At 41.6% G+C, this 25,540-nt stretch overlaps 1 protein-coding gene across 1 annotated transcript in view; it reads left to right on the forward strand.

Moving 5' to 3' along the window:
• LOC103726548 (mucin-16) overlaps positions 1 to 25,540 on the forward strand; it is a 215,162-nt gene that overhangs the window by 144,234 nt on the left and 45,388 nt on the right. Inside the window, exons 54-62 of the mRNA XM_029559169.1 lie at positions 9,209 to 9,244; positions 10,514 to 10,579; positions 11,274 to 11,395; positions 11,489 to 11,547; positions 11,678 to 11,844; positions 13,219 to 13,254; positions 15,581 to 15,702; positions 15,794 to 15,852; positions 15,981 to 16,147. Coding sequence (XP_029415029.1) covers positions 9,209 to 9,244; positions 10,514 to 10,579; positions 11,274 to 11,395; positions 11,489 to 11,547; positions 11,678 to 11,844; positions 13,219 to 13,254; positions 15,581 to 15,702; positions 15,794 to 15,852; positions 15,981 to 16,147 — 834 coding nt within the window. The remainder of the gene's footprint in view (positions 1 to 9,208; positions 9,245 to 10,513; positions 10,580 to 11,273; positions 11,396 to 11,488; positions 11,548 to 11,677; positions 11,845 to 13,218; positions 13,255 to 15,580; positions 15,703 to 15,793; positions 15,853 to 15,980; positions 16,148 to 25,540) is intronic.

The raw sequence follows: 25,540 nt of genomic DNA on the forward strand, positions 1-25,540 counted from the left end.
TGATTTGAATGACTATGTCCCCCATAAGCTCTAAGTAGTTGGACATTTTGCCCCCAGTTGGTGGCACTGTTTTGGGAGGTCTTAGAAAGTGTGGCTATGCTGGAGGAACATGTGGAGGGGGCATGGGACTTACAAAGTTCTTTAGCCTTGCCACACCTTGAGTCATTCGTTCTCCTGCTTCCTATGACTGCTTGAAGATGTGAGATCTTAGCTTCTACTTCTCCAGCTACCTCTGCCACCATGCCACTCTGCAATGATGGAGTCATGCCCCTCTGGAACTATAAGCTAAATAAACTCCTCCTTCTATAAGTTGCTTTGGTCAGTGTTTCTATCACAGAAACAGAAAAGTAACTAATACACTGCCCTTACCTACACTCGCTCTACCACTCCTCTGATCCCCTTGGCCCTCACTTCCCCTTCCGTGTCTCCTTCCTTGTGTCCCTTCTCAGTACCCCTACCTTGCTCCCCCCTTCCCCTTCTCTCCCCCTCCCACCTCCTCCTTCTCCTCATTTCCCTCTTACTCCTTCTTCTCCCTCCTTCCCCATCTCCCCCTCCACCCTCCCCTCCTTTCCTTTCCCTCCCCCTCCTTCCTCTCCCCTTCCCCTCCTTTTTTCTGCCTTCCCTTCTCTCCCCTCGTCTCCCCTCCTCTGCCCTCCTTGCCCTTTCCTCCATCTCCAACCTGGAAACAGTACTTGGAAGCACACTCTTGTGTCACCATTGTCCCATGTAATAGCATCATTCTTCATCGTTGTGAGCAAATACCTGGAAAAAGCAACTTCAGAGAGGATTTTAAAGTTCAAAGGGTTTAAAGTTCAAAGGGATACAGTTCATCATATCAGGGAAAGTGAGACACCTGGTCACACTGTTATGGAGTGTGAAATTACTGGGAAAAAGATCATCAGACCCAATTCAAATTTTAATTGGTCAAATTTATTAGCTGTCTGTGGTCCCTGTCAGATTCAGGACCCATGGCCCCAGGGGAGAGTGAAATAATTTATAAAGTCAAAAACTATAAACACCACTGGAATTTCATTACACACGAGTAGTGCTAGGTGGTCCTGAATATGATCAGGATGGCCCAAGTTATCAGTTAAGCAAACTACAGAAGCCAGAACAAGCTTGTGTTAGTCCTTCTCTTAACAGATGTATAGAGACCTTGACAGTAAGGAGCTTTCTGATTCTTATTATTTCAGCATATTACCAAGAAAGACAGGGTATTGTTTTAGTCATTACCTCAGCTAGGCAAGAAGCACAGCTGCAGTGTCTGAGAGAAACATTCTTCCAAGGGAAAGTTACTAAGCTTTTTTTTTTTGGCTTCTTGGCTAGACAAGAAGCACAGCTGCAGTGTCTGGGAGGTGACCAAAGTCAGCTACTCCAAAGAAAGCACTCTTCTAAGGGGAAGCAACTAAGTTCAGGAGCTTAACCTTGAAGCTGGCTGTTTTTCTAGCTTTTGAAGTTTAAAGTTCAATTTATACAAAATGACGTTATTTTGGCTATTACAATTTGGGGAACTCCATTTGGGGCCATTACATTCCCCACTGGCTCTGGCTCATATGAATCAATCATTGATTCACATGGGCTGTGCATTGGTACTGCACTCTCAGGTATAGTACTTTTTTTTGTTTGTCTTTTTTTTGAGACAGGGTCTCCCTGTAGCCCCAGCTGGCTTGGAACTCACTGTGTAGACCAGGCTGGCCTTGAACTCACAGAGATCCATCTGCCTCTGCCTCCCAAGTGCTGGGACTAAAGGCATGTGCCACCACGCCCAGCCAGGGCTAGTACTTTAATAGAGCTAACTTTCCTTCTTATGTATGATAACATCCAGTTTATTATGCAAAGATCTATAGTAATGTCAATAAGTAATAGAAGAAGGGGTCCTACTATGACAGTTAATAGGGTGGTGAGCCAAGGAGACCAGGTCCATTTTTCAAGTGCTTGGATCACTGAAATGTCACATTGCATTCAACTTTATCTTTGTCAATTTTCTATTTAGTGTGTGTGTATGGTTTGTAAGTAAAGGTGCACACATATCACAGCCCATGTGTGGTCAGAAGACAGCTCAGGAATCAGGAGTCAAGACTACTTCCAGCATGGACTCCAAGGATCAAACTCAGGTTGTAGGGCTCATGCAGCAAAAAGCTCTTTTACCTGCTGAGCCATCTTTTATTTTTTTTTGTCTTTTTGAGACAAGGTCTCCCTGAAGCCCCAGCTGGCCTGGAACTCACTTTGTAGACCCAGGTGGCCTTGAACTCACAGAGCTCCACCTCTTCCTCCCTAGTGCTGGGATTACAGGTCAGGTGTGTGCCACCAGGTTCGGCTAAAGTCATCCTTCTTTTAAAAACAATAGATCCAGCCACCTATGGTTCTGTAAAACCATTTCTGCTAGAGAGCCTACTATGGAATTTCTAAGATAGTCCATATCTTGATCAACACTCCTAAGGTGGCAGAGCCTGTAATACTGGTTCCTACTAGGAGGGGGAGGGTACAACTGGGGCTGCCCTCTGTTTGAGTTGATGAACGATTGTTTAAATATTGGTTTCTTAATTGAGGCCCATTGTATATGTATACACAAGGAAGAGCATAGATCAGTACACATAGGCTTCCCTTTTTTTGTAGGTCCCCTAAGGTTATCCTAGTTTCTTGTGATCTGCAATCTGTGCCTTCCTGTGGGGTGGTAGTAAGAGAAATAGAAATATTGACCCCTATCCCCACATGAAAGGGAGGTCTGGGATCTGGGCACAACCAACATTCTTGTCCCAAATTAGTAGCAGTATAATTTATCCAATTATGTATTAACCTTAAGGTTTTAATCTCAGATATTTCATTTGAGGCTGGGACCATTCCTTGCCATAGGGGTAAAAGTTTACAGGGACAAATAACTGGTTTCAGTAGTAGTGACAAGAGCCTGACTCACAAGAGTGAGTAAGGGTAAGGGAAGAGGAGGTGGGTGGCTTAGACTTAGGATGGGGTAGCCAGCTCCTGTCTGACTCTGTAATATGAGTTCTGTGGGGGGTATTTTCCTCTAAATAGTAAATTCCACAAGAGGGTCATTTCCACATGTTTTAGATTTAAGCTTAAGCCCCTAGGTTCTACATGTAAGAACATTAACTTATTCCATGCCACAACTCTCAGAGTGAAAGGGTTGCACTTCTCTGGAACACAGTCTTGGGAGGGAGTTTCCTGCTGTAAATGAAAAAAATGAATCTTTGCGTGACTCAGTTTCACAGCCTAGGGATGAACAATGGTAATGGCTTATCCATTTATGACAATGTGCCGGTCCATTGGCCAGGCAAGCCTGAAACTGAAATGACATATTCCCCATTCCCGAATCTTAATCCCACAACCTGGGTGTATTTTGTAATAACCGTACCATTTAGCGATAACCTCATTGTTATAGAAGAGGTGACACAAATCTTGTTTAAATACAGGCTGGGAGGTGGCGTTTTTGAAAAATACCGAACACTTTTCCGTCTGAGGTTCAGTTCCACTCCCAATCCCAGGTTTCAGTTCCTAGCTGACCACATATGACAAGTACCAGTTAGGCTTCCCAGTATCAATACTAGTCTGAGTCCAAGGTTTGAATGAACCACATCTTTAGGGGATGCTGTGGATCTTGTGACACTTTCCATTTTTCTCCCTTTTTGTTGGTGGTGTCTACTTCCAGGTGACACTGGTGAATTCATGCCTTGGTTCCCCTACCTTGGCAGCCATGGGAGTAGTTAGTGTTATGGAGTTTGAAATCATTGGGAAAAAGATCACCAGACTCAATTCAAATTTTAATTGGTCAAATTTATTAGGGCTATAGCCATCTGTGGTCCCTTGGTCATATTTAGAACCCACGGCCCTGAAGGGAGAGTGAAACTAGTTTATAAAGCCACAAATACCATAGGAATTTCATCACACATGAGTAATGCCAGGTGGTCCTGAATATGGGCAGGATGCTCAAGTTAGCAGAAATGGTTTTACAGAACCATAGGTGGCTGGATCTATTGTTTTTAAAAGAAGGATGCCTTTAACCGAGCCTAGTGGCACACACCTGACCTATAATCAAGCACTAGGGAGGCAGAGGTGGAGCTCTGTGAGTTCAAGGCCACCCAGGTCTACCAAGTGAGTTCCAGGCCAGCTGGGGCTACAGGGAGACCTTGTCTCAAAAAGACAAAAAAATAGAAAATAAAATAAAAAGAAAAAGGAAAAAAAAAAGATGTCTTTGCTTAGCTTTAGGTGAAAAATGCTATTTTTATAAAAGTGAACAATTCAGGAGTAATTAGAGAAACCCTAGCCTTAGCAAAACAAAACCTAGATCAAAGAGCCAAAGACCCAGCTAAAGCTTCCAGTTGGTACAAGTCTCTCTCCTGGTCTCCTTGGCTCACCACCCTATTAACTGTCATAGTAGGACCCCTTCTTCTATTACTTATTGATATTACTATAGGTCCTTGCTTAATAAACTGGATGTTATCATACATAAGAAGGAAAGTTAGCTCCATTAAAGTACTAGTCCTGGCTGGGTGTGGTGGCGCACACCTTTAGTCCCAGCACTGGGGAAGCAGAGGCAGGTGGATCTCTGTGAGTTCAAGGCCAGCCTGGTCTACACAGTGAGTTCCAGGCCAGCTGGGGCTACAGGCAGACCCTTTAGAAGGGCAACCCTTTGGTTGCTTCCCCTTTAGAAGAGTGCTTTCTTTGGAGTAGCTGACCTTGGTCCGCCCAGACACTGCAGCTGCACTTAATCAGAAAGTGCCTTACTGTCAAGGTATCTAGACATCTATTAAGAGAAGGGCTGTCTCTGAAATGGTGGGAAAAGCCTCCACCCACCCTGAAAACGTATCCACAAATAGTAGCAAACACCGATATCTAAATCTTGTTGGAGTAACCTCAGCATAGTCCACTTCCCAGTGTTCACTGGGACTCTTTCCTGGATATCCATGGGCACCGAATTACCCCCCCTTGGATTTACTTGGGCACAGGTGGCACAGCGGTGGTTAATATTAAGATGTTAGTACCTTTTCATCCAGATGGGGCATGAAGAACCTGTTTCTGATCAGTTCCCTTAATTTGGTTGATCCTAAGTGTGTACTTTGGTGAAGTTGAAAGAGAAGAGATGACCCCAGAGCAGTGGGCAAGATGGGTCATCTGTCTGGGAAGACCCACCACTCCTCTTTCTTAGTAGCCCCTTGGTCTTGAGCCCATTTCTCTTTATTAGCGTACACAGGTTTTTCCAGCAGGTCCAGTTCACACAGCAGCGTAAGGATTGGAAGGGGGGGCCTAATGTTTGAAGGGGCCCCAGTGGCTCTATGGTCATGCCTCTGGCTGTAGCATCAGTAAATCTGTTGCCCTTTGCCTCAGCTGAGTCCCCCTTCTGATGTCCTGGGCAGTGGATAAAAGCAAGTTTTTCAGGCAACCAGATAGCTGACAATAGGGTGATAATTTCTTCCTTGTTTTAAATTTCTTTTCCTGCTGAATTAAGCAGGCCCCATTCTTAGTACAAGGCATCATGGACATGTGCAGTGGCAAAGGCATATTGGCTATCAGTATCGACATTGATAGCACATTCATTTCCCCATCTCTGCTTGGGTTAGAGCTGTTAGCTCTGCTTTCTGGGCTGAAGTTCTCTGGGGTAAAGACTGGGCCCAAATCACCTCAGAATTACTGCAATTGCTCCTGCATACCTGACTCCATCCTGTATGTAGCTCCTTCCATCAGTATACGGGGTTGTGTTCACCTTCCCCAGGGGCTGGTCTCAAAGGTCTGGTCATCCATACTGTAGATGATCAGTAACCTGGGCACAGTCATGGGCGGAGTCAGGCAGGAGGGACACTGGGTTCAGCACAACAGATGGTGAGAATTTGTCCCTATGTGCACCTAGCAAGAGAGCTTGATAGTGGCTAATGCGGGCATTTGACATCCAACATTTGGAGGCTCCCATAAGAAGCATGTCAATAGCACATGGAGTAGTGACCACCAACTCCTGTCCCATAGTTAATCGGTTTCCTTTAATTACAGTGCTGTAGCTGCAATAGCTCGGATACAGCCTGGCCATCCTGCTGCAGCAGGGTCCAGTCTTTTGAACAAACAGGCCACAGGTCTCTTCTGGGGCCCCAAAGTTTGAGTTACCCTTTGCTACCCCATGTTGTTCATCCACAAATGAATGGAAGGGTTTGGTAATGTCAGGCAGTCCCAGTGCTGGGGCTGACATCAGAGCTGTTTAATCCTTTCAAAATCATCCATTTCTTTTTCTTTCCAACTTAGGAGGCCATTTTCTCCATGGCTTTGGTATAATGGCTTTGCTGTCTCAGCAAAGTTAGGTATTTAAAGCCTGTACTATCCAATTGTCCCCAGGAATTCTCTCACTTGCTTTTTGTCCTGTGGCTCAGGAATGTTTAGGATGACTTGAATTCTGCTCTGAGACAGGGTTCTACTGCTGCTCTCTAAGCAATACCCCAGATAAATTATATTATTGGAGCACAATTGGACTGTTTTTGTAGACACACCATAGCCTAATCACTGGAGGGTCTCAAGCAGCTCCACATTGGCTTCCTGACATTCTTCCTGGGTGTGGGCAGCAATGAGTTCATCCACATAGTGCAGGAGGGTGATATTTGGGTGTTCTTGGCGATACTCGAGCAGGTCTGCACTGAGGGCTTTGTCGAATAGAGTGGGAGAATTTTCAAACCCTGTGGCAATCAAGTCCAAGTCAGTTGGCCACTGAACCCTGCTTCAGGGTCTGTCCATTCGAAGGCAAAGATGGGTTGGTCACTGGTGCCAGAGGCTGAGTAGAGTGTAAGGATTTGGCATGATCAGATGGATAGTTTCCACTCTTTTATTAACTTCCCTCAGATCTTGGACAGGATGATAGTCCTGAGTGCCAGGCTTAGTCACTGGGAGCAGTGGAATATTCAGACGCTGAATGGGAATGGCAAGGGACCAGGATTCTTGTGTCCCTGAGGCAGTAAATATATTTTCTGATGCCAACCTTGGTGTCCCTTGGAATTGGGAATTGCTTTATTCTCATAGGTGAGCCAGAGCTTAGGAATTGGACAATTACTGGTGGCCTGTGAGAAGCCAATCCAGGGGAATTGGTTTCTGCTTATACTACAGGAACCTTTTATATTAGGTCTCTGAGGAGGGGGGTGTTTGCTTAGTTCTTCCAGGCTCTTCTCTATTATTTTGTATTCTTCTTCTAAGGGGCAGGTTACTAAGATAGTTGGGTGTGGATTTTTTAGATCCAAGGTAGCTTCATTTTCACTAAATGTGATGGTGGCACCTAATTTCCTTAACAAATCTTGGCCAATTAAGGGGTATGGACAATCCAACATAACAAGAAAAGAATGAGTTACAGTACCTTGTCTGAGAGTCACCTTTCTAGCAGTGGTCCAGGCATAGGCGCCAGTCCCTGTTGCCCCATGGATGGTAGTCCTCTTCTTGGTAAGCGGGCCCAGTGGTTTGGTCAATACTAAATGTGCAGCACCATTATCTACTAGAAGCCAGAAAGTTGAGCCTCCAACTTTCCCTGTCACCATAGGCTCCCCTAAGCTCCTTGGTATTGGTATTAGGGAGCCTTGGCCCCATCCATTCACATTTGTTAGGTCGAGGACTTGTTTCCTTTTTCCTTGCTTATGCTTTTGACAGTTATTCTTCCAGTGTCCTTTTTCTTTACAAAACTACACACTGATCCTTTTCCAACTTGGCTCATGGCTGGTTCAGCCATCTGGGGTTCTTTCCATTTTTACCCCCTTCTCTGAAAACAGCCACCACTATCTTGGCCAGCCTCTTGTCCTTTCTTTCACATGAATATTATTAAAAGTTTTCTGTGCTATCTCTAACAACTGTGACCTGTTCCTTCCTGCAAACCCTTCCAATCTCTGTAGCTTTCTACCAACGTCTAGAGCTGACTGATTAAAGCAAGATTAATAGCTTGTTGGTTATCTGCAATGTCTGGGTCAATTGGGGTAAATTTCAAATAGGCTTCGCGAGGTAGAGGTGCTCCAGAAACCCAGTGGGAGATTCCTGATTCCCCTGAATAACTTCAGATACCTTTGAAAGGTTAGTGGGTTTCCTGGCTTCTGCTCTCATTCCGATCAGTAGGGACTGGTGATGGGCCTCTAGTGCCCCCTTACCGTGGTCCTTCTTAGGGTCTCAGTTAAGTTGGGTGGAGGGCAAGGCCTGCTCAGTCCTTGCAATTATGTCCTCCCCAGGTGCCCTTGGACCTGCTACAGTTTTGTGGACCTCAGTCAGGATACTGTCCTCAGCTGCAGAGAGAATTCCCAAGAGCTGCCTGCAATTAGCCCGGGTGGGCTGATGATTAAAAAAAACCAAAGGAAAAAAAAAAAAAAAAAAAAAAAAAAACACAAAGATCGCCTCAAATAACCCCCGGGGGGGGATTAAAAAAAAAAAAACAAAAGAAAAAAAAAAAAAAAAAAAAAAAAACAGTTTCCAGTAAACAAATAAGAGCCTGAAGTTTCTCAGAGAAGAGCGAGTTCTGAGCCTTCCAGTTGTATAAATCACTACTGGAAAAAGGAATATAGACCAAGAAGGGGCATCTGGGCTCCCCACCTGGTAGTGGGGGTACAATCAGGGGTGCTTCCCTAAGAGGGAATAGCTGGAGGGGAAGACTTGGCCAATATGAATTTTGATGCTCTGGTTTATTTTATATCTGGTCCCTTCAATCTGGTCATTGCAGGAACCTGCACAATCTAAACTCATCTTTTTCTCTTTTCAACATTTACTAAACATCTACTATAAGTGAACCTTCATCCATGGCACCTGAAACAAATGTTCAAATGTTTCATGTATACCTTGTCTCAATGTAAACCCTACTGAGACAAGATTGTAGTGTTTAGTACTATATGCTTCAAATGGAAATGGGGTATCACACATGGTAAGTGCTCAAAACCAGCTACTGGATAAATAGATGGAAAATAAAAGCAAAGATGATGGTATGTGACTGCACACATGTGTGTCAGAGGAGATATGAATATAAACCTTATGAGAGGCTTTTGTTGGGCACCTGTCATAGAGGTGATAGGGAAGAGTTAAATCTCACTGAAATATCAGGAAATTTTTTATGATCACATTTTAGTCAGACCTGGGAATATGATTAGATGCTCATAAATATACATAAGGATATATATTCAGATGGGGCCCCACATGAATCAATACATGGTGTATGGAGCCACTCTGCCCCTTCCACTTATGTGTGACCTTTGTTTCCTAGGTTACAATGAACCTGGTCCAGATGTACCTCCTACAAGTACGTGTCAATACCTACTCATCCCTTCAGCTTACCTACCTCTCTTACTCAGAAAGAAGGCATGGCTCAATACAAGCCTTTCTCCCAAAGTCTCAATAGAAGGAAGAAGGGCAAGTAGCTGGGCCTCTTTTGGGGATTGTAGGCCTAGTTTTGAATTTCTGAATTTTCTACCCTCTGCTGAGTTGGGGGAAGAAAGTTGCAGAAGTTTTTCCCCTAAAGTTCTGGGTCAGAAATCAGAATCAGATAGTGAATGTGTAGTTAACAGACTCTCTCAGGGCCCCCAAAAGGACTCATTGTCAAGTTGTAATCTCTGACAGCTACTTAAGTAATATTGGTTAATCGCCCTATCTCTTGTTCATTGACTGCTCAACTATCTTTCCAGCCATCTATTCTTCCATTTTTTCTAGTTATTCCTCCTCTCTGACACTACATTACAATCTACACACTCATCCATCCATTTATTGTCAGTGCTCTTAAACTCTTCACTCCTTTTATCTTTCCTTCTTTTATTCACTCACTCATTCGTTTTCACCCATCCATTAATATTCTGTCTTTTTTTGTCTGTACCTTCATTTTCTCCATCTATTGACACACCCATCCATTCATCTACCCATTCATCCATCTGTCCACCTATCCATGTCTCCATCCATATGCCTACCACAGTCACATGCATCTTGGCAGTCACCCATTTATATACCTACCCATCTACCTACCCATCTATCCACCTACTTATGCATCTGCCAACTCATTCACCCATCTACTCACCCATCTTTTGTCCACATGTCTACTTGACCTTCATTCCTTCTGTCTTCCTTTCACCATACATCTATCCATCCACCCATCTCTCCATCTCTTCATCTTTGGATCCACCTAACCATATATCCGTCCACCCTTCCATCTTCCTATTCATCCACTGATTCATCTACCTAACCATCTACACACTCACTCACTCGGTCATCCATCTGTCCATTCATTATGATGCTTATTCACTTGCTGCTTTCTGTCTTGCTGCCACATTTTCCTATTCTCTGTTTTCATTCTTGAATTCTTTGACCCTTCATTCATCCCTTCCATTTTCTTACTCACCACTCTTACTATCTTATTAATTTTAATAGCAGTCTTGCTCATCACTCCACTCATACCACCACTCTTTTCCTCACTCTAGTTTGTCATCCCTTTGAGTAGATGTTCTGTCTTGTAACACTGCTGGAAGGGCTTCTTTCACTACATAGAGTCTCTGTAAATACCTTATGACAGCACTTTCCACAGCTCCTGAGCCAGCAACCACCATCCTGGCTTCTCCATCAACATCTGTGCAATCAGAAATCACAACAGGTATCTGGGGGCCCCCTTCCTTCACTTGAGGAGAGCCCCTGCCCCACACCTCCACCAACTTCCACATGAGGTTAGGAAGCCAGTATATGAAGCTTCTAGTGTCAGGGTCATCATTACAGTACAAAATCAGAAGATCATTTCAGTCAGATACCTGCCCTCATCCAGCCACCATGCTTGTGACAGAAACAGGCCATCACAATGCAAAGAGGGATTTTGAGAGTGAGAGTGGTAGGTGGCATAATAGAGAGAGTAGGGCTTTCTGGAGAAAGTTCCACCTGAACTTAACCTCCCAGGTTGAACAAGAGTGACCCAGATATATAAGACATGAAGTACAGGCAGAAGGGAAAATGCCATCAGCAGGGTTTCAGGAGCCAGCATAGTATATGGAGGTAATTAACTGGACCTTGGTTTATATGAAAAATAAGGCTCAGCCCAGAAAGGATAAATAACTAAGGCTGAAGATCATCAGAAACCAGGTTGGAAAGGACCTTGAACACCAAATCAAGAAGCTTCAGTTTGGGATTGGGGAGATGGTGCAGTGGGTAATGTGTTTGTCACACAAACATAAGGAGCAGAGTTAGAATCCTCAGAACCCATGTAAATATAGAGTAAACATGACAACCCAGCCAGGAGAAAAGATGAGTACCATGCGAACTCTCACTTTTGAATATCTCTCCTCCTGCCTTCCTGATAGCTATGGAGTACCACCTGCAGACCTTCAAAATCAACTTCACCATCTCCAACCTTCCATATTCTGCAGACATGAACAATGGCTCAACCATGTTCAACTCCACCGAGAGGGTTTTACAGCACCTGGTGAGACCGTCCATCCAGTTTTGGGTGGGATAAATCCACCCATATCCTCCATCCAACTTCTGTCTCTCTTTCCTTCCTCCTTTCCCCATGCAGCTTGGACTATTATTCCAGAATGCTTCCTTAAACTCAAGCTGCAGACTAACCTCTCTCAGGTGAGTCTGTTTCCTGGCCATTTACCAAGAGCAACTATCTCTTATCGTGGTCAATCTGCTTGCTCGTCCCTCCTTTTTGTACACATTCACATTAGGACCTCTCTAGAGTCGTCATATCCTTTACTCTCAGGCCTGAGAAGAATGGAACTGGTGTGGATGTCATCTGCACCTACCAAGATGACCCTGCACATCCTGGGCCAGACACAAAGAGAGTATACTCAGACCTGAACCAACCTACTCATGGAGTCACCCAGCTGGGCAACTATACACTGGAGAAGAATAGTCTTTATGTCAATGGTGAGGTGTGGTCTGTGGTTTGCTCGCAGTGTCCCCAGCATCCTTTATTTTCTCCACACCCCCAATGTTATTGGTGGTCTCTGTTTGGACCAGGTGTTTCCAGGTACCTTGAGTTATTCAGAGTTGAAGAAGCATGTACATCAAATAGTGTAGCAATGTCAGGTGGCTGGTCACGTTGTGTCCAAAATCAGGAAGGAGAAACATATAAATATTGGTGCTCAGCTCACTTTATCCTTTTTGTAAAAAAAAAATTGATTTTTATTAATTTTAGTTATATGTGTGTGTGTGTGTGTGTGTGTGTGTGCGCGCGCGTGTATGTGGGTATGTGCCCATGAGTATAGGATGCCAGCAGAGGCCAGAGGTGTCAGAGTTACAGGGAGTTGTGAGCTGATTTAGTGCTGAGAACCGAATTCAGGTCCTCTGCAAGAGCAGTGCTCTCTTAACTGCTCCATCTCTCCAGCATACTTTATACATTTTATTCCATCCAGGAACTTATCCTATAGGACAGTGCTGCCCATAGCCATCCCACCTAAACAACCCAGTATATAAACTCTCACAAATATGCCCAGAGTTTGTCTCTGTGGTGATGCTAGGTTGTCCAACTGACCATTAACCGTTAACCATTAACGTATTAACCGTTGTACGCCATGGAATGCAGAAGGAAATATCTTACACTTTCATTACTCTCATTTTAACAAAGAGAAAACAAAGATATCAAGAGTGACAGGAATCAGTGTATACTTATAATAAGTGTGTAGCTAATCTGAATTCTGGTGTTCTGAGTTTATCTCATCCCTTTTACTTGGCCATTGCAGGAGTCAATGGTTTTACCCTCTCATAAACTACACAATTTGTGTGCTTCATTTTGTTACCCAGTCAGCATTTACCAAAAATTCACTGAAAGCCGGATCTTATGCTTGTCACCAGAGACAATAAATTTCATGTTCACCTTATCTGAATGTAACCTACAATGAGGCACAGACAATTTTAGTCATCATGACTTTCCTCAAATACAAATGAAATGAGACATATAGCAAACCTTCACTAAACATCTACTGGATGATATATCCATTAGAGGGAGAGCCAGTAGGGAGAAAATGGCATGGATAATTACATATCTTTAGGGGACTAGGGTATGAACATGAATTTTATGAGAGACTCCAGTGGAGAGTATGCTAGAGAGGTAGTAGGAAAGAATTGGATCTAAATCAAGTATCATAAAGTTTTTCTTTGTGATGATATTTAAGTTGGACCTTAGAATGTGAATTGATGCTCATTAAGTAAACAAAAGGATGTTCATTCACTTCCTCATGATCACGCCATGGTGTATGATCATTCTGCACCTTTCGCTTATATGTGACTTTTGTTTTCTAGGTTATAATGAACATGGTCCAGATAAAATTCCTACAAGTATGTATAATTCAGCTTACCGTGGTCTTGGTCCATGATTTCCTCCTTATTTACAAAGGAAGCATACCCCAAACATAAGACAGTCTCCTGAAAGAAGGCAAGGTCTCAGAAGAAATAAAAAAGCAAAACCCACTGAATACTTGGTCTCCTTTTGGACTTGCAGACCTAATGTAACATGTCTGAATTTCTCATACTCCTCTTCCTTGGAGGAAGAAGTTTGAATAAGTGTTTCCTACAAGTTCATGAAGCTCATGTCAGATAGTAATCTTTTTAGTTTCTTTCTCCTGTAACCCAGACTACCAGGGTTCTAGCAGGGGCTTCACTGCCAAGTTGTGAACTCTAATGAAGACTTCTGTGATTTTAGACAAAACTGTACATTACTTTATTCAGAGATCTACTCATCTACCTTTCAGCAAACACTTCTTCCATTTTTTTCTAATTATTCCTCCTCTAACACCACATTTCCATCACCCCTACCCATTTTCATGCCCATCCTCCTGTCTCCTTTTCATTCCTTCTCTTGTTTCTTCCTTTATTCATACTTCCATTCATTCTCCCACTAATACCTATATATTGACTCATAATTCTACCCTTCCTCTATTTATTCCTTTTCTCCACCCATCCACCCACCTAACTATCCACATAATATATACTACATCTACCTACCCACCTTCTCATCGATCCGTGCATCCATCCATTTAAATAATCACTTATTAATTCCTGTATGCACCTATGTATGCATCTATCAATCCATCTGTCCATTACATTTTCTGTCAATTCACTTGGCATTCATTCTTTTTTTCTTTCCTTATGCATCCAGCTATCCATGCATTCACCTATCCATACATGCATATACACATAAACACACCGATATACCTATTCATCCATCATCTATCCACCCACCTAACTCATCCTTACCTCCATCTACCTATCCATTCATTCAGTCACCTGTTCAACCACTCATTCATCCATATATTCATTCATCCAGCCATCATTATATTCATTCATTTGTCCTGCCTTCCAAAATTTCAATTTCTCTTTGTTTTTATTCCTCTTGAATTCACCTTTGACTCTCCACTTATGATCCATTTATTCTTTCCATTTTCTGCCTTCCAACTGAAGAACTGCTTGTTATTCTTATTACCTTGAATAAATTTCATTCATACACTTGGTCACCCCTCCACTCACACAATCACTCTTTCCCTTCCTTTTGTTTATGACCCACCTGTGAGTGATCTGGCTTGGACCACTGCTATAAGTACTTCTTTGACTATGTGACTGGAGTGGGGGCTCTATCCATTCAAAATTATACCATTTTCCACAGCTCCTGTTACAAGAAACACTTTTGCCTTCTACATCAACATCTGTGCAGGCAGAATACACTACAGGTATCTGAGGACCCCTATTCCTACATTTGATGAGATAGCCTGACCTCTACTGTCTACTATATGAGGCTTATAAAGTTAGGATATGAGGGTCCTAGTGTCAGGGTCATCATTATAAGCTCAAATACTGAACTGAAAATTCAGTCAGATGCCTGCCCTCATGTAACCACCAGGCTTGTGAAATACAGAGACCATTACAATGCAGTGAGGGATTTTTGTTGGGAGATAGGTAGTTGACACAACATAGAAACAGGAGGGAGATCTGTAGAAATTCCACTTGGTCTGAATCTCTCAGAATGAGTAGGAGTAATCCAGATAAATAGGGTATGAAGTGTTTCTGAAGAGGAGGTTTCCAACAGTGAGGACTCAGTGTCCATCAAGAGCACACCGAATGGGGAGAATAGAGAGGAATGTGGTTTCCATGAAATATGAAGCTCAACTCCAAGTCTGTCCTCTGTATGTCTTACCCGGGAGACAAGGGTCATAGCTATTGTCCCTGAATGGATGAGTAACTGAGGCTGAAAGCATACAAAAATCAGATTGAAAAGGGCCCTAATAGAATAAATCAGGAAACTTGAACTTGACACTGAAACTACACTGAGACATGGGTGGTTAGGAGCTCTGGGGTGGGCTTATTGGATTTACTTTTCAGGATGCTTTTCTAGGGTTCAGCATAGAATAAGTCCTTTATATAGGACATCTAATGAGTTTGGTGGGGTAACATTCTGGATAAGAGAAGATAAGAACTGGGCAGTGATAGAGAAGGAGAGTATATGCAGATGAGGAACATTCATAAGAAAGAATTGGTGTGACATTGAAATGACTTGAGTGGTCACAATGGTAAGTGCTGGTACATTTGGAGGGATGACCTGTTGAGTGCACGATTCCAGTCTGGTCCAAGGCAAATACTCAGATTAGATACCTCTCCTCTCTTCCTACAGCCTTGGGGCACCACGTGAAAAACTTCACAATCAAGTTCACCATCTCCAACTTCCCATATTCAGCAGACATGAGAAATAGCTCAGCCACGTTCAACTCCACTGAGAGTGTCCTGCAGACCTTGGTGAGTCCGTCATCCAGATGCCCTTGGGATAACTCCCATTAACATGCTTTATCCATCTCTGGTCTCTTTTTCTCTCCTCCTTCCCCTCCAGCTTATACCTTTGTTCCAGAACACCTCCATAGATTCAAGTTGCAGACTGAATTCCCTCAGGTTAGTCTACTTTATATTCATCTGCCAGGAATGATTGTCCTTTATTGTCACCTTTCTGCTTTCTCCTCCCTCCTGTTTCCTATCTGCATTAAGACCTCCCTAGAGTCTCCACAACCCTCTCCCCTCAGGCGGGAAAAGAATGGAACTGGTGTGGATGTCATCTGCACCTACAAACATGATCCTGCACATCCTGGGCTGGACACAGCAGGGCTGTACTCAAGCTTTGGCCAGTTGTCCCATGGAGTCACCCAACTGGGCAACTATACTCTGGACAAGGACAGCCTCTTTATCAATAGTAAGTGACTTGGTTGCTGGGATGTCCTCAGCCATTATTTTTCTACCAATTTATTTTTTCCTCTCAGTTTTAATGCCAGTCTCTTTCTAGATCAGTTGTTTCCATTTTCTTAGCATCTTGTCCAAGTAATTGAAGAAGTGCACACAAATAGCATCCAAGCAAAGATGAGGTCGCATTGTGTCTGAAGTCAATAAACAAATAGATACGAATGCTGTGTGCTCAGCCCCCTTTCTCCTTTTTCAGTTCTATAACCTAACCCATAGGATGATGCCACTCACTGTTAGGGTGGGTCTACCCACCTCTACTAACTCAGTCTAGAAACTGCCTCACATATATGCCCCGAAGTTTGGCTGCTCGGTGTACCAGGTCCTGTCAAGTTCACAGTCAATATTAAACTGTACCCTGAGTGGTGAGCAAAGAAACATTTTGGACCTTCATTACTCTCACTTTAACAAAGAGAGAAAGTGAACCACAGGGAGTGAAGAGGACTTCTTTCCTGTAAGTGGCCTCCCATCTGAATTCTGATTTTCAGAGTTTACACCTTGTCCCTTTAATTTGGCCATTGCAGGGACCTGTATAAATTTCCCCCTTAGAAACTTTTTATATAAACGCTTTTTGAGACAGGGTCTCCCTATTGTCCCAGCTGGCCTGGAACTCACTATGTAGAACAGGCTGCCTCTCAGAGATGTGCCTGCCTTTGCCTCCTGTGTGCTGAAATTAAAGGTGTACACCACCATGCTCAGCTAATTAACATTTTCTTTTTTTAAGATTTTATATTATTTTTAAAATTTTTTAATTGAGCTTTTGCAATTTCATGCAATAGTTCTTAATCAAATTTAGAGCCCCATCCCCTCCATGCCCCTCTGATCCTCCAACTGGATCTTGTGTATTCCACCATACATGTTAAGTTCTATCCAGTCAAGCATTTGTACCTAGAAATCCACTGGAGCCTAGTCAGTCCATCTAGAGATCATAAATAAGGCATACACTCCCTCTTCCAGTAGCAAACAGTCTCCCATAGTTCTCAGTATAGGGCTAGCCTGCCACCCATTTCTCTCCTCCCCTCTGGGCCCTTGTTTAATTGAGTTGGCATGGGTCGTGTTCTCGATGCCACCATTGCCACAAATTCACATGTTCAGGCTTCCAGTGGCCTGAAAACGTCTGCTTCGCTGTGTTCATGAACGAGCCCTGGCTCTTGCAATCTTTCCACCTCCTCTTCCGCAGTGGTCTCTGAGCTGTGGGTTGGTGAGGTTCAATATAGGAGTCCTATCCAGGGATACACAGTCTGAAGTCTTTTATTCTTGAAAACTTGGCAAGTTGTGGCTTTCTGTGTGTGTCACACTCTGTTGTATAAGGAAGCTTCACTGGTGAGAAGTGAGGGATGCATTAGTTTTCTCTCTACCCCTTGTTCTGCTATGTTCCATGAGCTGTAGGTGTAGAGGTTCAACTGTACATGTGTCACCTAGGACTGGGCATCTCTCAGACATATATGCTCTATGTCTGACCAGTTGTGAGATTCTGTAGTAGCTTCCATCTGTTGCAAAAAGAAGCTTCTTTGATGAGTGGTATATGGTATACTTGTCTGCAAATATAAGGATCCATATTTAGCATGTGGCAAGAAATTTCATTCATCTAGAGATATCACAGAGATAGGATTTTCTCTAGGATCCATGTCCTCTCCAGCTACGTGTATTTGGCTGAGTTTACAGTGCCACCCATGAGTTCACTCCCATTTAGAGGGCTTTAAGTCTAATTAGATAGCTGTTGATTACCCCTCAGATAACAGTGCCACTACCGCACCAATAAAGGTAGTTTGTCGCGCTGGTTATCAGTTATGGTTATTAGGCTTTAGGGCTGGGTTGGACCATTGGTTGATTTTTCTCCCTTAGCGGTTTGCATATTATCATCTAGTATCATGAGAACTAAACTTCAGGTAGAAGAATGTCAGGTTAGTTCCTGCTCCTTTGCTCCAAGTCCTGTATCCTAAGTATGTCCTGTCTTCAGCAGGAGGGTCTTACCTACTAGTTCTGAGAGATAACCAGGAACTTTGGCAATAGCCTATGTTATTTTGGGAGTCTCCTAGACCACTCTCAACAACCATTCAAAGGGAGGTCTCTTCAGCCTGGCATTGTTTTCCTTGCCAATAGCCCCTAGATAGACACATGCACTAATGTTTAGACACTATATGTGCATTGCTCATGGGGTTTTGGGGGCATCATATTTCTTCTGGGTTCCCTACACCCTCAAGACTCATTCATCTCTACTCTTGTTCCTCCTATCTGTCCTCCCTCATCCCTCCCCAATCCCAGTGCCCCATTATTCCCACCCTCCCCCCATAACACCCGCCTCCCACAGTCTCTCATCGTCACTCCCCACCTCCACATGCCCCTTGCATGTTCCTCTCTCCCCCACTCCCAGCCAAACACTCCCACTCTCCCTACCTCTGCCCTGGTAACATCTGTTCCCTACTTTCCTCTCTTTCATGTTTTTTCTTTTCTTTTGCTTCCATTTATCCTTTTCATTTTCCTGGTTCCTGGTATTATATCAGAATATATACTCACATGTAAGGGATTAGTGCTACAGTCCGCAAATGAGGGAGAACGTACGTCACTTGTTTTTCTGCATTTGTGTTACTTCAGTCAGTATAATAGTCTCTAGTTCCATCCATGTACCTGCAAATTTCATTTCATCTTTTCTTAGTGTTGAGTAGAATTCCATTGTGTAAATTTATCACATCTTCATTGTCAGTTGAGGGTCATTTTGGTTGTTTCCATTTCTTAGCTATTGTGAAATAAGCAGTGGCAAACATGGATGTACAGGTGTCTCTACAATAGAATGAGTCCTTTGAGTATATGCCAAGGAGTGGTATAACTGGGTCATGTGGGTAGGTTCATTTTTAGTTGAGAGTTCTCCACACAGCTGTCCATAGTGGTTGCACAAATTTGCATTCCCACCAGCAGTGAATGAATGTTCCCCTTTCTTCATATCCTCTCCAGCATTTGGTGTCTTTCATTGTCTTGATCTTAGCCAGTCTGACTGGGGTAAGACGGAATCTTAAAGTGTTTTTTATCTGCATTTCTCTAATTATTAAGGATTTTGACCACTTCTTAGCCATTTTTATTTCTTCATTTGAGAACTCTATACAGGTCTCTAGCCCATATTTTTATTGGCTTGTTTATTTTCTTGTTTCTTTGATTTTTGAGTTCTTTATATATTCTGGATATTAATCCTCTGCTGGATGTGTAGCTGTGAAGATTTTCTCCCACTCAGTGGGTTTCCTCTTCACTTTCCTGGTTGTTTCTTTTGCTGTACAGAATCTTTGTAGTTTAATATGGTCCCACTTATTGATTGTTGATCTTCGTGCCCAAGGAGCTGATGTCTAATCTAGAATATCCTTTCCTATACCTATGTCTTGTAGGGTACTGTCTATGTTTTCTTCTAGCAGTTTCAGAATTTCAAATTTTATATTGAGGTCTTTGATCCATTTGGAGTTGACTTTTGTGCAGGGTGAAACATAAGGGTCCAATTTCATTCTTCTGCACGTGGATATCCAGTTTTTCCAGCACCCTTTGTTGAAGATTCTGTCTTTCCTCCATTGTATATTCTTAGCACATTTGTCAAATATCTGGTAGCTGAAATTACATGTACTCATGTTTAGGTATTTTTTTGTGTTTCATTGATCTACATGTCTGTTTTTGTGCCAGTGTCATGCTGTTTTTATGACTATAGCTCTGTATGGTCACCACCCCTAGTGTTCTTTTTGCCCAAAATTTCTTTGGCTATCCAAGGTCTTTTGTGATTCCATATGAATTTTAGCATGACTTTTTCAAGCTCTCTGAATAATGTTGTGGCTATTTTTATTGTTATTGTGTTGAATCTATAGATTGATTTTGGTAAGATGGTCATTTTCACAATATTGATTCTACCAATCTATGAGTATGGTAAATTTTTCCATCTCCTAGTGTCTTCCTCTATCTCTTTCTTTAAAGATTTGAAATTTTCATTGTAGAGGTCTTTAATGTCTTTGGTCAGGTTTATTCCAAGATTTTTTTTTTTTTTTTGCAGCTATTGTGAAGGGGAGTGTTTCTGTGTGCTCTTTCTCTGATTGCTTGTTATTAGTGTATAGAAAGGCTTTTGTAGGTTAGTCTTGTAACCTGCCACTTTACTGAACGTGTTAATAATTTCTAGGAGTTTTGGGTACCTGCCACTTTATTGAAAGTATTAATCATTTCTAACAGTTTTCTAGTGGAATTTTTGGGAATTCTTATGTATAATATCATATCGTCTGCAAATAGAGATAAATTGACCTCTTCTTTTCCAATTGGTATTCCTTTAATTTCCTTGTCTTATTGCTCTAGCAAGGGTTTCAAGCATTATATTGAAAAGGAGTGGAGACAGTAGACAGCCCTGTCTGGTTCCTGATTTTAATGGGAATTCTTCCAGTTTTTCTCCATTTAGAATGATGTTGGCTGTGGGTTTGTTGTATATGACTTTAATTATGTTTAGGTATGTTCTCTCCAGACCAACTCCTTCTAGGACTTTTAACATAAATGCATGTTGGATTTTGTCAAATGCCTTTTCTGCACCTATTGAGATAACCATGTGGTTTTTGTCTTTAAGTCTATTTAGGTGTTTTATTACATTTATTGACTTATGTATGTATTGAACCATCCCTGCATCTCTGGAATAAAGCCGACTTGATCATGGTGGATCATCTTTTTGATGTATGTCTGTGTGTAGTTTGCAAGTATTTTGTTGAATATCTTTGCATCTGAGGATATGAGTCTGTAGTTTTCTTTTTGTTGTTATTTCCTTATCTGGTTTTAGTATTAGAGTGATACTGTCTTCATAGAAAGAGTTTGGGAGAGCTCCCTCTGTTTCTATCTTTTTGAATAATTTAAGCAGTATTAGTTGTAGGTCTTCTTTGAATTTCTGGTGGAAGTCTGCTGTGAATCTATTTGGGCCTGGGCTATTTTTAGTCGGGAGGTTTTTTATTACTGTTTCAATTTCCTTATTTGTTATGGGTCAGTTAAAGCTGTTGGTCATTTAACTTTAGTGGTGTCCCTGATTTTAGAAATTCATCCTTTTCTTTTAGATTTTTTAATTTCATGGATTTAAAAATATTTCCTTACAATATTCTGGACTTTTTTGTGTCTGTTGTAATGTTTGTCCTTTCATCTCTCATTTTGTTGATTTTGATTTGCTCTTTCTTTCTTTTAGTTAACTGGGTTAAGAGTCTGTCTATCTCGTTAAACCTTTCAAAGAACCAGCTCTTAGATTCATTGATTTTTGTATTTTTTTTTCATTATTTCATTAATTTCTGCTGTGATTTTTTTTTTTAATCTACTAGCTTTGGAGCTGGTTTATTCTTGTCTTTTCAGAGTCTTGAGCTGTGCTGTCAAGTTTTTTACATGGGCTCTTCTGATTTTTTAATGTACGCATTAAGAGCTTCCTTCTTAGGACTGCTTTGAAAGTGACCCAGAGGTTGTGTTGCTTTGTGTTCTCATTTTCATTTTGTACCAGGCATACTTTGATTTCTTCTCTGACCCATTCATCATGTGTTGTTTAATCTCCACGAGTTTGTGTAGTTGCTAGAGCTTCTTTTGCTGTTGATTATAAGGTTTATTGCACTGTGGTCTGATAGAAAGCATGGAATTATTTCAAATCTTTGTATTTTTTGAAAATTTTTTTGTGCCCCAGATATGGTCAATTTCAGAATAAGTCACAAGGGCTGCTGAGTAGAAAGTGTTTTCTTTGGTGCTTGGATGGAATATCTGTAGATGTCTGTTAGGTCTATTTCATGTAAGAGGTCATTTAATTCAGATGTCTCTCTGTTTATTCTTTGTCCAGTTGATCTGACTATTGAAGATAGCAGGGTAGTAAAGTCACCTACTATTAACGAGTTGGGGTTATTCTCTGTTTTATAGTCCAGGAGTTCTGTTTTTATGAAGTTGGGTGCTGCAGAGATTGGTGCATAAATATTCATGATTGTAATATATTCTTGGTCAATTGTTCCTTTGATTAGAATGAAGTAACCCTCTTTATCTCTTTTTATTAGTTTTAATTGGAAGTCTATTTTGTCAGATATTAGAATTGCAACACCTGCTCACTTTTTAGGGCCATTTTCTTGGAATAATTTTTTCCACCCTTTCACTCTAAGGTAGTGCCTATCCTTGAAGGTGAAATGAGTTTCTTAAAGACAACCGAAAAGATGTGCTTTTTTTCTTGATCCATTCCACTAGCCTGTGTCTTTTGACAGGGGAGTTGAGGTCATTGGTATTTAGTGTTATTATTGAAAAATGTGTATTGGATACTGTCATTTTAATTTCTTTGTGTTTGTGGCCCTATTTTGTGTTTCCATTTTTAGACCTTTCTTTGTTTTCTTTCTGTAGCCTCTTGGGTACGCGCCTTCCTTTCTTCAATCCTTTGTATTGTTTCAAGCATTCTCTTGTAGGGCTGGTTTGGTGACTGTGAATTCTTCCAGCCTACTCATGAAAAATTTTCCATTCCCCTTCGACCATGATAGATAGTTTTGCTGGATAAAGTGTTGGGGGTTGGCATCCATGGTTGTTTAAAACTGGCAGTACTTTAGTCCAGGCTCTACTGCCTTTCATAGTTTGCATTGAAAATTCAGCTGTAATTATGATGGATTTTTCCTTTTTATGTAACTTGTTCCTTCTCTATAGAAGCTTTCAGTATCCTCTCTTTGTTCTGTACATTTGGTACTTTATTATGATATGCTGTGGGGAGTTTCTGTTCTGATCATATGTAATTGTTGTTCTATGTGCTTCTTGATTCTCTATAGGTAATTTAGGGATGTTTTCTTCTATAATCCTGTTGATATGTTCAATGCCATTGCTATGAGATTCTTCTCCTTGTATGCCGACAATTCATAGATTTGGTGTTTCCATGTTGTCCCACATTTCCTGAATATTCTATTCCTGTGCTTTTAAAATTTTTACATAGCCTTTGCTTATGGAGTTCAGATCTTCAACTTTGTCATTGAATCTTGATATTCTGATTTCCATTTCATTCATTTTGCTTGTGAATCTTTCTCCTGCTGTTTCCATTTGGCTTATTGAGTTTTTTAATCCCATGTTCATTTCCATTTGGGTTTTCTTCATATTTCTATCTTTTTATGGAATTCACTTTTCAAGTCATGAATTGTTTTCGATATTTCACTAAGACACATATTTCTTGAGCTTCATCATAAGTTGTCTTTGTTTTTTTCTTAAAGTTGATTATATTTTTGATTGTTCTTTTAAATTCTGCACCATTGGGTTCCTCAGGGTGGTTCTCATTGTGATGTATTTCTGTAGGACTAGTGGGTTTTTGGGGGGGCATTATTCTCTTGTTTTTTTCATATTATTTGTGTTTCTGCACTGCTGTTTGGGCATATCAATGTTCTTCGTCGGTTATGTGTCCAGCAGGAACTTCTACTCTGCTTATGTTCAATTAATTTTGGTTCTGTTTATATCATCTATGTAGCTTGGTTGCTTTTTGTTCAGGTATGAAAAGTACATTGGTGTGTGTTTCGGGTTCTTGCAGAGTAGTACGCTGGTCTGGGTTAGTGGTGGGACAGGGTAGTAGGTAGGCTGGTCAGATGTTTAGGAAGCTAATCCAGAAATCTGAGGCGGAGGAAACTGGAGCCTGCCTGAGTCCAAGACTGGCAGAGGAATAGGTTGGGGGTTGGTGAGAAGAATGGAATAGAGCTTATTTTATTTTTTATTTTATGAGTGCTTTTCCTATATGTATGTAACCACATTACATGCATCCCTGGTGTCCATGGAGGCAAAAGAAGGCATCAAGTTCCCTGGAACTGGGGTTAAGGACAGGTGTTAGCTTCTGTGTGGGTGCTGGAAACCGATCCTGGTCTTCTGGAAGAACAGCCAGTACTTTTAACCACTGAGCCATCTCTCCAGCCTTAACAATCATTTCTTAAATGCTTCATTTTGTTAGCTACTCAGCATTCACTGAACATTTAATAGAAGCTAGACTTTATGTCTGATACAAGGAAGAAATAAATTGTGCCTTGTCCAGTGTAAACCACAATGAGACACAGACTATTAAGTTCAACACTGTATTTTTCAAGTATAAATGAAGTGTCACACACAATGAATGGTCTACTGACTGGATAAATAGATTTAGAGTAGAAGGGAAGGTGATGGACCAAAGTATGGTGTATGAGACCATGGACCCCTTCCCCTGACATGTATGTATTTAGGGGTGATTAGTTTTTCTGTTTTGTTTTGTTTTTTGAGACAGCGTCTCCCTATAGCCCCAGCTTGCCTGGAATGTGCTATGTAGGTAATGCTGACCTTGATCTCACAGGTATCCACCTGCCTTTGCTTCTCAAATGCTGGGATTAAAGCCCTTGGGACCATGCCCAGCTTCTTTATGTGTGTTTTTGTTTTTCAGACTATAAGAAACATGGTCCAGAAGAGCCTCCTACAAATATGTATCAATTCATTCTATCTAGGTCTTGGTCCATGCTCTTCATTTCCAAAGAAAACTTGTCCCAAACATCAGCCAGTCTCCTGAGAGAGACCGAGGTCTCAGTAGGAAAAAGATGCATAGCCATTACCTTCTTTTTGAAACTGTGTCTCTAGTGTTAGATTTGTGTATTCCCCATTCTCTGAATTGGAGGAATAAATCTGAATAAGTGTTCCCAACAGACGTTGGGGCTGAGTTCAGATGGAGACTGTGCAGTTTTTCTCCTGAAACAAAAGCAACTGAGGTTGCAGCAGGTACTTCATTGTTAACTTGCAAATTCTGATGGTTCCTTTAGAGTTTTGGCAAAATTGCCCATTCTCTTATTCAGTGGTCCACACATCTATCTTGTAACTTCCATTTCTCTAGTTATTCCTCCTCTGGCACCATGTTTTTGTCTGTCTATCCTTCCCATCAGTCTACACAAACATCCTGTCTCTACCCATCATCCATTTACTATCTCCTTACATACCTGCTTATCCATCCATATCCCCACCCTTATATACAACCATCCATCCATGTGTCTAGCCAGCACCTATGCTTGCATCTGTCAACCCACTTAGCAATCCACCCACCTACAGTCTTCCATCTTTTCATCTGCTTAGCAGTCATTCCTTTTCTCTTATCTTCCTCTGTCCATATCCTTAATCTATCTATCATCTATCTAGCTATCTGTCTGTCTGTCTGTCAGCTATCTGTCTGTCTGTCTATCTGTCTGTCATCTATCTATCATTTATCTTCTATCATCTATCTATCATCTATCAATCTATCTGTCTATCATCTATCTATCTATCTATCTATCTATCTACCATCTGTCTGTCATCTTATCTATCTTCTATCCATTTATGTATCATGTAGGCATCTGACATCGATCTAACTTTCTATTTATCACCTCTATGACCT

The sequence above is a fragment of the Nannospalax galili genome, unplaced genomic scaffold, assembly GCF_000622305.1.
Source record: "Nannospalax galili isolate Female #2095 unplaced genomic scaffold, S.galili_v1.0 scaffold1009, whole genome shotgun sequence".
In the NCBI taxonomy this organism is placed as follows: Eukaryota; Metazoa; Chordata; class Mammalia; order Rodentia; family Spalacidae; genus Nannospalax; species Nannospalax galili.